The sequence below is a fragment of the Polypterus senegalus genome, chromosome 7 (genome assembly GCF_016835505.1).
Source record: "Polypterus senegalus isolate Bchr_013 chromosome 7, ASM1683550v1, whole genome shotgun sequence".
Taxonomy (NCBI): Eukaryota; Metazoa; Chordata; class Cladistia; order Polypteriformes; family Polypteridae; genus Polypterus; species Polypterus senegalus.
In genome coordinates this window covers 180,673,239-180,685,492 of record NC_053160.1, presented here as the reverse complement: position 1 = coordinate 180,685,492, position 12,254 = coordinate 180,673,239, and the positions used below count along the sequence as shown (strand labels likewise).

The following is a 12,254-nucleotide window of genomic DNA, read 5'->3' as shown; positions in this document are numbered from 1 at the left end:
ATTAAATGATTTTAAGATGAAGTTTATGATGTTTTACTTTAATGACAAAATAAACTACGAGATTAAAGTGGAAATTTCGAGATTAAAGTTGACATTTCGTGCTTTTTTTCCCACTGTGTCCCTATTTTTTTTTCTCTGTACCCAAATAAGCTTTCATATGACACTCATGCGGTGGGCTACGACTTGCCTTTTCACGGCAACTTTGATATCTGACAACTTCTTTTTTATTTCAGGCACCTTTTGTTGTCTATACTACTGTTTAAACCAACAAATAGTACGTTTTTCCTTGCCTCCACTTGGTATTCGCTGAAATTCTTCTATTTTCCCCTGTGTTTTTGCCATTGCCTTTACACAGAACGCTGAGCTTACGGGCTATTTACATTGATTTACATATTCAGAGGCGCAATTCTGGTAGGAGCTGGGGTGGGACAGCAGGTGTGTGCACGTGCATTACTTTTCACGCTGACCGGGATTTATGTAGCGGAAAAATGTGGAAGTTGGCCAACGCATAGATTAATGCATCTGGATTTTTTTGTGCATACAAACATTTCTGCTTTTGTGCTTACGCCATGTTATAGTGTGAGTTCTATGCACGGCGTTATACATGAGGCCCCAGATGACGATGATGATATAACGGTCTTATTTTGGTCACATTATCAGAAAAGAGAAATCACTGGAGAAGGACATCATGTTTAAAAAAGACTGAAGGAAACTGGTGAACACGGCGACCGTCAACTAGACGGCTGGAAGCACTGATCACAAGCATGGGGATGACGCTGGAAGACTTCACCGGACAAAACCGACTTCTTTTTAGATCTTCAATTCATCAAGTCGCTAGGACTTGAACCAAAGTGGATGGCACCTAATAAAGGGGAACAGACTTGTTTTCCTAAGTGTCTTTAAGTCAGTCAAATCATAATATTACTTAAGCAGTAAGGATGACCGTATCTTTGAACCAACCAGATGTCCTATTGGGGTCATGAGCTGTCCCAAAAATGGGATTAGAATGGGATTAGATGGGTACTGAACAGCAATAGACTAGAGAAGAATTGTATTAGAAGTTTACCTGTGGAATTAAACTGTGTTAATTTGCACAAATAAACTGCTCAAAAAATTAAAGGAACACTTTGAAAATGCATCAGATGAGAACGACAATCCTGCTGGCTATCTCTACTGATCTGGACTGATATGGTGACGTGTTAGGAACGAAAGGATGTCACATCGTTGGATGGAAATGAAAATGATCAACTTAAAGAGGGCTGAATTCAAAGACACCCCGAAAATCAAAGGGAAACAATGATGATGTGGCAGTCAGGTGAGTCCATTTTGCCAAAATTTCATTGCAGCAACTCCAAATTGTACTCAGTAGTTTGTATGGCCCCCCAACATGATTGTATGCATACCTGACAATGTCAGGGGGGGGACATGCTCCCAATGAGACGACAGATGGTGTCCTGGGGAATCACCACCCAGATCTGGACCAGGGCATCACTGAGCTCCTGGACAGACTAAGGCGTCGGATGGACCAAAACATAATGTCCCATCCAGAGCTATTCTACTGGATTGCGGTCAGGCAAGTGAGCGGTTTGGGGCAGTCAATGGTATCAATTCCTTCATCATCTCGCCACATGAGGCCGGGCATTGTGGTGCACCAGGAGGAACCCAGGAGCCAGTGCACCAGCATAGGGTCTGACAATGGGTCCAAGGATTTCATCCCGATACCTAATGGGAGTCAAGGTGCCATTGTCTAGCCTGTAGATGTCGGTGAGTCCCTTTATGGACATGCCCCCCCAGATCATCACTGACCCACCACCAAACCAGTCATGCTGAACGATGTTACAGGCAGCATAATGTTCTCCGCGGCTTCTCCAGACCCTTTCACGTGAAAAGCACAAGGCGCCTGTGGTGGACCTGCCAATTCCGGTATTCTATGGCAAAATGCCAATCGAGCTCCACAGTGCTCATTAGAGGACATCAGGCCCTCAGGCCACCCTCATGAAGTCTGTTTCTGATTGTTTGGTCAGAGACATTCACACAAGTGGCCGGCCGACCTGCCTGCTGGAGGTCATTTTGTAGGCTCTGCCAGTGCTCATCCTGTTCCTCCTTACCCAAAGGAGGAGATACCGGTCAGTCCTGCTGATGGGTTAAGGACCTTCTACGAGGGGCCCTGTCCAGCACTCCTAGAGTAACTGCCTCTCTGTCTCCTGGAATCTCCTCCATGCCCTCGAGACTGTGCTGGGAGACACAGCAAACCTTCCGGCAATGGCACATATTGATGTGCCATCCAGGAGACGTTGGACTACCTGTGCCAGCTCTGTAGGGTCCAGGTATGGCCTCTTGCTACCAGTAGTGACACTGAGTGTAGCCAAATGTGAAACGAGTGACAAAACAGATGAGGAGGGAAAAATGTCAGTGGCCTCCACCTATTAAACCATTCATTCCTGTTCTGGGGGTCGTCTCATTGTTGCCCCTCTAGTGCCCCTGTTGTTAATTTCATTAACAGCAAAGCATCTGAAACTGATTAACAAGCCCCTCTGCTACTTAACTGACCAGATCAATAGCCCACAAGTTTCACTGACTTGATGCTATACTCTGATTAAAAAGGGTTCCTTTCATTTTTTTGAGCGGTATACTTTTGATTTGATATGCTGCCGTGCACTCATGCTGGAGCCCTCCTTACTGATTCACAATAGATCACCGGCATTATGAAAGCACTCAGAGTAAGGGATGGAGTTGAATTCTGGCTGGCACTGCAGCGTGCAGTCAAGCGAGTAGATGCTTCCAGATAGCCATAAGCTGCTGTGCATAGCACCACGTGTGAGCCTGAGAATTAAGCACAATGCTTTAGGGAACACGCATGAAGCGATGGAGGAGGTAGAAGCTAGCAAGTATCAGCACGGGCAAACAGTCTGACCATAGAAAGCGATGGCTACTAACCGCAGATGCTGAAAGACGGTGGCTGCCAAGGGAAACCTGCATCAGATTGAAAGACAAATGATGAAACACCATGAAAAGACACATCTAGCCAAGAAACACAGGAACAAACAGGAGAGAATAAAGGACAAGCGCCTTACACTTAACACAAGAGATTACTTACCCATGAGACCCGGTAGTATTGGCCGCCCAAATATCTGTCCCGAGCATATCAAAAGTGGCATCTCTGTTATCATTCTGAAAGAAAAGAGTTAGATTAAAAGAGGCAACACGCACCTAAAAAACATTTATTGTATACAAGTTTAATCATCTACTTGTGTAGCCTCCATAGCGTTACCATTTTTCTCAAAAAAAACATGGCTTGAAAAAATGACATTTTTATTAAATCTCATCTTTCTATTGTAAATCATGCAAAAGATTAAAAGTACAAAGTCAGAAGTAACCTGCTCAAAAAATGAAAGGAACCCTTTTTAATGAGAGCATAGCATCAATTCAATGAAACTTGTGGACTATTGATCTGGTCAGTTAAGTAGCAGAGGGGGTTATTCATCAATTTCAGCTGCTTTGGTGTTAATGAAATTAACAACAGGGGTACAAGATGGGCAACAATGAGACGACCCCCAAAAGAGGAATGAATGGTTTCACAAGTGGAGGCCACTGACATTTTTCCCTCCTCATCAGTTTTGTCACTCGTTTTGCATTTGGCTACGGTCAGTGTCACAACTGGTAGCATGACGCCATGCCTGGACCCTAAAGGGCTGGCACAGGTGGTCCAACTTCTCCAGGATGGCACATCAATATGTGCCATTGCAAGAAGGCTTGCCGTGTCTGCCAGCACAGTCTCAAGAGAATGGAGGAGATTCCAGGAGACAGGCAGCTACTTAGGGCCGCTCATATCTACTCCATTGGGCAAAGAAGGAACAGGATGAGCACTGCCAGAGCCTACAAAATGACTTTCAGGAGGACACTGTTGTGAATGTCTCTGACCAAACAATCAGAAACTTCATGAGGGATGCCTGATGTTCTCTAGTGGGCCCAGTGCTCACTGCCCACCTGGCACCATGGAGCTCAATTGGCATTTGCCAATGAATACCAGAATAGGCAGATCCACCACTGCAGCCCAGTGCTTTTCACAGATGAGTGCAGGTTCACCCTGATCACATGTGACAGTCGTGAAAGGGTCTGGAGAAGCCATGGAGAACATTATGCTGCCTGTGACATCGCTCAACATGACCAGTTTGGAGGTGCGTCAGTGATGTCCTGGGGAGGCATATCCATGGAGGGACACACAGACCTCTACAGGCTAGACAATGACATCCTTGACTGCCATTAGGTATTGGAATGAAATCCTTGGACCCAATGTCAGAACCTATGCTGGTGCAGTGGCTCCTTGGTTCCTTCTGGTGAACGACAATGCCCGGCCTCATGTGGCGAGCATATGCAGGCAGTTCCTGGAGGATGAAGGAATTGATACCTTTGACTAACCCCCACGCTCACTCACCTGACCTCAATCCAATAGAACACCTCTGGGTGGGACATTATGTTTCGGTCCATCCGACACCTCAGAGTGTCCAGGAGCTCAGTGATGTCCTGGTCCAGATCTGGGAGGCGATCATCCGTCGCCTCATAAGGATGTTGTCAGGTATGCATACAAGCATGTTGGGCTTGGGGGCATACAAACTACTGAGTACGATTTAGAGTTACTGCAATGAAATTTCGGCAAAATGGACTCACCTGCCTGCTGCATCATTTTTTCCCCTCTGATTTTTGGGGTGTCTTTGACTTCAGCCCTCTGTAGGGTTGATCATTTTCATTTCCATCTTTTCATTCCTAACACATCAGATATCCAGCAGGATTCTCTTTCCCTTCGAGATCTGATGTGTTTTCAAAGGGTTCCTTAAATTGTTTTTGAGCAGTATATAATAATGATACAAATAATAATAATGAATAATAATAAGGCGACATGGTGGCGCAGTGGTAGCGCTGCTGCCTCGCAGTTAGGAGACCCGGGTTCGCTTCCCGGGTCCTCCCTGCGTGGAGTTTGCATGTTCTCCCCGTGTCTGCGTGGGTTTCCTCCGGGTGCTCCGGTTTCCTCCCACAATCCAAAGACATGCAGGTTAGGTGGATTGGCGATTCTAAATTGGCCCTAGTGTGTGCTTGGTGTGTGGGTGTGTTTGTGTGTGTCCTGCGGTGGGTTGGCACCCTGCCCAGGATTGGTTCCTGCCTTGTGCCCTGTGTTGGCTGGGATTGGCTCCAGCAGGCCCCCGTGACCCTGTATTCGGATTCAGCGGGTTAGAAAATGGATGGATGGCTGGAATAATAACAATACAGGGTGATTCTAATGGGTGGGACCCCAAGTTATGATGCTATTACTATCTTACTAATGAAGCAATCCAAATGAAATAAAGATCACAGTATTCCTGGATAAATATACGAAAAAGTGAGGTATGGTGTTCTGTCAAGACTGTCGGTGAAACACTGAATAGGAAACTGCTGCCATTACCCCTACAATGCTTGCAGTTACCTTTGCCAATATGGAGCGCCGTGTCGATCTGTGTTTGCAAGAAGAAGGCAACCATTTCCAACACCGAATGTGATTGGATTATTTATACATCTATCAAGGTATACACTGTATTTATTTAATTTCTATCGCTTCATTATTACGTGAGTAACACATCATAACTCAGGGCCCCGCCCATTAGAATTACCCTGTAATAATAATAATAATAATAATAATAATATGAATAGCACACTGCACATGTGTGAGTGCTACGAGCGTCGCTTTCGGTTTCACCGACCATTTTAATTTTCACTGCCTGAAGACTGATTCACTTCGTCATCACTGCTGCATCACTGGCATTTCTTACGAGACGCCATTATGAGGCTAAGAGAAGATGCATCTACGTTGTTGCCTGGGTAACGCTCAGGCCTGATGATTACACAAGCCGTGCCTATACCGGTGCCCAGGTAAAGCTCAACATTAACAATTTTACAGCCCGAGTAATCCTCGGGTCATACATGAGACACGTCTGTACCTTTGCCTGAGTGACACTCGGGACTGACGCATTTAGCACTGTTTTTACAACCCGACTGACACTTAGGTCTAACACTAAACGGGCTGGAAAGCGGGTTTTGCTTGACGTCTTCTCAATGTAGTCTTCAAATGTCAGAAATGAATGAAGAGCAATGAATCACCACTCCCAGATGCTCACAGGCTGCCTGACATATATAATCCCCCCTGCAAGCATATCCAGGGTCTTTTCCTAGTGGGCCATCCCTTGAACACCTTCTGTGAAAGAAAGACAGTGGGGAGTCTAACTATACCCCAAAATCACCACAACTGGCCCCTCTCAATTTTCCCAGAAAGATCAGTTTTACCCAGAAGTCCTCCCAACTGTATTGGCCCGGCTTGACTCCATGTCCTTTGACGTCCCGGATAGTCATAACCAATGTGGTCTCGCTGAAGCCAGACATATAACATATATACGTTTGGAGACAACCATAAGTGAATTGTGCTTAAAGGATGGGTGGAAACAATTAGATGACTGGCTAAGTGTCACATCTCGAAACCAATCCAATGCTTCATGAAAGCAGCACTCAAAGTAGGGGTGGTGATTTAGAACTGCAAAGATCAGAGGTGCTCGTGTTAACCTGGTCTGACAGACAGCGAGTTTCTGATTACAAAGAACCGTCTAGAGCCGAAAATCCTCCGTAAAAACCCTATTAGACACATACCGTATATACTCGTGGATAAGTTCGGGCTTAATTTTACCATATAAATTTCTCATATTTTATAATGTCGCTCGTATAAGTCAAATGCGGAAATCTCACACTATTGGTGCAAGCGATTATGATATGCTAACGCCCACCTGAGAGAGTAACCACGGAGCACACGGCCTTTTCTTCTACGTATTGCGCCTATGTGACCACACGGTAATACCCACACTATTCCGAAGCAACGTTCGCTCCGTTTTGTGTCTTTTGTATCTCACACCCTCATAAACCTTTATCGTAAGAGCATCCCTTATCTACGATGGCGCGTTTAATCAGAAGAAAATATGAAGCTGGTTTTAAATTAAACATCGTTGAAGTAGCAAAAGAAATTGGTAACTGCGCTGCTGCAACAAAATTCAATGTGTCTGAGAAACTGATGCGAGACTGGAGAAGGCAAGAAGATGTAAAAAATTAAGTGTCGTATTATTGAACGGGCTTATAAGTAAGGGTTTATGATCGATTTTTCGTGTTTCAAGACCTGACTAATACATGAGTATATACGGTATAAATACTGTTTTCAGTTATCAATAAAAATAATTGTTCTGGGTTGGTCACCATTTTTTTGCTTTGTTCCCCCACACCATAACGGGGGAAGAGTGAAAGCTTTAGAGTCATCAAAAATTTCAATCTCCAGTTTTCGACAGATAGTATATGGTATATGGGGAAAGATCAAAATTCTTCTGGCTTTGTGAAAAGAGAGGATGCAACTTCCATTGCTCTCCATTATCCACAAGATGTGCACCTTAATGGGCTGATTGAACATTGTAATGATTCTGGGTGTTGTAAAAAATTACAAAGAGCTTGTTTCAGCTCCTTTTTGTTCATAGCAAAAATCATAGAGAAATCAGAAAACTTAGTGATTGAAACAAATGTAGATTAGATAGATAGATAGATAGATAGATAGATAGATAGATAGATAGATAGATAGATAGATAGATATGGAACAAATGTAGACAGATAGATAGATAGATAGATAGATAGATAGATAGATAGATAGATAGATAGATAGATAGATAGATAGATAGATAGATAGATAGATAGATAGATAGATATGAAAGGCATGATAGATAGATAGATAGATAGATAGATAGATAGATAGATAGATAGATAGATAGATAGATACTTTATTAATCCAGAGGGAAAATTCACAAATCCCAAGGGCAAATTCACAATATAATTAGGATATTAGAAATAAACTTGATCCATTAGACTTAAACGTCAAGACAAAGGTAAAGAATTTAGGGGTAACTATTGACTCTGACCTAAATTTTAAATTGCATATTAATCAGATTACCAGGACAGCATTTTTTAATTTAAGAAATATAGAAAACATTAGACCCCTTATAACTTTACAAGATGCTGAAAAATTAGTTCACTCTTTCGTTTTCAGTCGGCTAGATTTCTGTAACGCACTCCTCTCAGGACCACCCAAAAAAGACATCAATCGATTGCAACGAGTACAGAATGAAGCTGCCAGAATCTTAACTAGGAAAAGAAAATCTGAGCACATCACCCCAGTTCTGATGTCACTACACTGGTTACCTGTGTCATTTAGAATTGACTTTAAAATACTGCTGATGGTTTACAAAGCCTTCAATCATCTCGCTCCATCTGATATTTTAGAATGTCTTTCACCTTACACTCCAAATTGTAACCTTAGATCTTCAAATGCATGTCTACTTAGAATTCCAAGAGCTAAAATTAAAAGAAGTGGTGAGTTGGCCTTCTGCTGTTATCCATCCATTATCCAACCCGCTATGTCCTAACTACAAGGTCAAGGGGGTCTGCTGGAGCCAATCCCAGCCAACACAGGGCGCAAGACAGGAAACAAACCCCGGGCAGGGTGCCAGCCCACTGCAGCCTTCTGCTGTTAGGCACCTAAAATCTGGAGTAGCTGACCAATAGGAATTCGCCAGGCTGATACAGTGGAGCTCTTTAAAACACTGCTGAAAACTCATTACTTTAACATGGCTTTCTCAGAGCTTCATCTGAGTTTAATCCTGATGCTCTGTATATTCAATTAATTATCATTATAATTCATGGTGGCACCACAATCCATACTAACCCCTACTTTCTCTTCTGTTCTTTATCTGTTTTTTCTGTTGTGGCGATCTGCGCCCCTACCACCTGATCAAAGCCCCGTGATGTCCCTCCATTGATGGATTAAAGCCCAGAAGTCCACATGACCGTCATCATCAAGTTCTTCCATGAGAACCCTGAATACCATGAGGACTGATTGAGGTCATTTATGTCAGGTAGAATGCCTAGAGGGGGGCTAGGTGGTCTCGTGCAGGTTTTATTTTTTCTCTAACCGACTGGAGTTTTTTTTTGTTTTTTCTGTCCTCCCTGGCCATCGGACCTAACTTTTATGCTATGTTAATTAGTCTTCCCCTAATTCTATTTTCTTATTTATTTCGTCTTTTTTTCTGTTTGTTCATCATGTAAAGTACTTTGAACTGCATAATTTGTATGAAAATTTGCTCTAGAAATAAATGTTGTTGTTGTTTTAATTAATAAAGTTGACCTATTCTCATCTAATATCTGTGGGTCTTCTAATTGCAATGTATAAGAATAAGAGATGTGTGTGTGTGTTCTGATTGTAAATCATTTCTAATCTTGCTTTACTTCTGTGGAACCGTCTTCCATGTTTGCACATTACGACTCCAAGCAAATTTCCCTCCGGGATAATTATGTTTATCTAACCTAACCCTACCACGAGAACCTTTTTAAAGGAACAAAATGAAAAGCAAGAAACAAGAAGAAGGAGGGCAGAAATCCCAAAGAGAGCACATAATAAATAACACATGGACTCTGGGGTGCATACATCTGTCGGTTGATTTTATTTTAAGAATTGAAGTACCCACAAGTCAGCTTTAAATTTAGAGAATTCTCTACTGTGCAGTTTACTGGAACTGTAGCTTCTTTTTAACACGTAATACTGAAGGAACTGAATCCACAGCTTATCGTCACGTGTCCATACTGATGGAAGTGGACCCAGAGCTGAATTTTGTGGTATTATGCTGCCACCTAGTGGCATTGAACAGATGTTACATAAAAACATCAGTGCGAAGATACAATCATATGAAAAAGTTTGGGAACCCCTCTTAATTCTTTGGATTTTTGTTTATCATTGGCTGAGCTTTCAAAGTACCAACTTCCATTTAATTTATGACATGCATTATGGAAACAGTAGGATTTCAGCAGTGACATTAAGTTTATTGGATTAACAGAAAATATGCAATATGCATCATAACAAAATTAGACAGGTGCATAAATTTGGGCACCCCAACAGAGATATGACATCAATACTTAGTTGAGCCTTCCATCCAGCCATCCATCCATCCATCCTCTTCCACTTATCCGAGATCGGGTCACAGGGGCAGCAGCTTGAGCAGAGATGCCCAGACTTCCCTCTCTCTGGCCACTTCTTCTAGATAGTCCGGGGGAATTCCAAGGCGCTACCAGGCCAGCCGAGAGACATATTCCCTCCAGCGTGTCCTGAGTCTTCCCCGGGTCCCCCTCCCAGTTAGACGTGCCTGAAACACCACGCCAGGGAGGCATCCAGGAGACATCCTGATTAGATGCCCGAGCCACCTCATCTGACTCCTCTCAACGTGGAGGAGCAGTGACTCTACTCTGAGCTCCTCCCGGATGACTGACCTTCTCACCCTCCAACTCACCAAACTCCCCTCGATGCAGAGGAGCAGTGGCTCTACTCTGAGCTCCTTCCTGCCAGATGACTGACCTTCGTAACCTATCTTTAAGAGAAGGCCCAGACACCCGGCGGAGGAAACTCATTTCAGCCGCTTGTATTCACAATCTCGTTCTTTCAGTCACTACCCATAGCTCATGACCATAGGTGAGGGTAGGAACGTAGATTGACTGGTAAATTGAGAGCTTTGCCTTTTGGCTCAGATCCTCACTGTTCCACGACTAGGACGAAAACCACACTCTTCCTCTTGAATCTGAGGTTCGACTATCTGACAGACCCTCCTCTCCAGGACCCCTGAATAGACTTTTCCAGGGAGGCTGAGGAGTGTGATCCTACTGTAGTTGGAACACACCCTCTGGTCTAGTTGAGCCTCCTTTTGCAAATATGACAGCCTCTAGACGCTGTCCTCCTATAGCCTTTGATGAGTGTCTATAGATTCTGGATGGAGGTGTTTCTGACCATTCTTCCATACAACATCTCTCCAATTCAGTTCAATCTGATGGCTGCCAGGCATGGACAGCCAGCTTCAAATCATCCCATAGATTTCCGATAATGAAATTCAAGTCAGGGAACTGTGACGGCCATTCCAGAACTTTGTACTTCTCCCTCTGCATGAATGCCTTTGTAGACTTCCAACTGTGTTTTGGGTCATTGTCTTGTTGGAATATCCAACCCCTGTGTAACGTCAACTTTGTGACTGATGCTTGAACATTATCCTGAAGAATTTGCTGATATTGGGTTGAATTCATGCATGATGGAACCTCCATCAAATTTGACAGAAGGTAGCAGGTGTTTTTCTTGGAATGCGGCGTTCTTCTTCTGCCATGCAAAGCGCTTTTTGTTCTGACCAAATAACTCCATTTGTGTCTCATCAGTCCAAAGTACTTTGTTCCCAAATTAATCTGGCTTGTCTAAATGAGCATTGGCATACAACAAGCGACTCTGTTTGTGGCGTGAATGCAGAAAGGGCTTCTTTCTCATCACCGTGCCATTCAGATGTTCTTTGTGCAAATTGCGCTGAATTGCAGAACGATGTACAGATATACCATCTGCAGCGAGATGTTCTTGCAGGTCTTTGGAGGTGATCTGTGGGTTGTCTGTACCCATTCTCACAATCCTGCCTCTGCATATGCCACTCCTGTATTTTTCTTGGCCTGCCAGACCTGCTGGGTTGGTTAAACAGCAACTGTGCCTGTGGCCTTCCATTTCCTGATTCCATTCCTTACACTTGAAACTGGCAGTTTAAACCTCTGAGATGGCTTTTTGTAGCCTTCCACTAAACCATGAGACTCAACAATCTTTGTTTTCAGATCTTTGGAGAGTTGCTTTGAGGATCCCATGCTGTCTGTCACTCTTCAGAGGAGAGTCAAAGGGAAGGAAGCACAACTTGCAGTTGACCACCTTAAATACCTTTTATCACTCATGATTGGACACTCCTGTCTATGAAGGCTTAACGAGCCAATTAGGTGTTGCCAGTAATCAGCATTGAGCAGTGACAGGCATTCAAATCAGCACAATGACAAGGGAACCCACATTTGTGCACAGCCAGTTTTTCACATTTGATTTAATTTCATACAACTAAATACTGACTCACTAAAAATCTTTGTTCAGAACACACCCCAGTACTCCTATGAAATGAAAGACATAACACAGCTATCTTTTTTGTTGAAAGTATAGTCAATTACTATGCAGGCTAAGAGGGGTTGTTACTTTTTCATATGACTTTAGGCACCGTTGGCCCTGGGTCAATTGTTGGTTGCTACAAACAAAGGCCCTGTGGTGGTAAAGCGCCTATAGTGGTGAAACAAATCAACTTTCCATTTCTAAACAGTTA

General features: G+C 43.4%; 1 protein-coding gene across 3 annotated transcripts in view; it reads right to left on the bottom strand.

Moving 5' to 3' along the window:
- Positions 1-12,254, bottom strand: part of ctif (CBP80/20-dependent translation initiation factor) — a 423,275-nt gene that overhangs the window by 325,221 nt on the left and 85,800 nt on the right. For 2 of the 3 annotated variants that reach the window (XM_039759672.1, XM_039759674.1), the window contains 2 exons: positions 3,098-3,171; positions 2,938-2,973 (listed from right to left, as the gene is read on the bottom strand). In XM_039759672.1, the coding sequence (XP_039615606.1) occupies positions 2,938-2,973; positions 3,098-3,171 (110 nt within the window). The remainder of the gene's footprint in view (positions 1-2,937; positions 2,974-3,097; positions 3,172-12,254) is intronic. The other variant, XM_039759673.1, reaches the window with a different exon arrangement.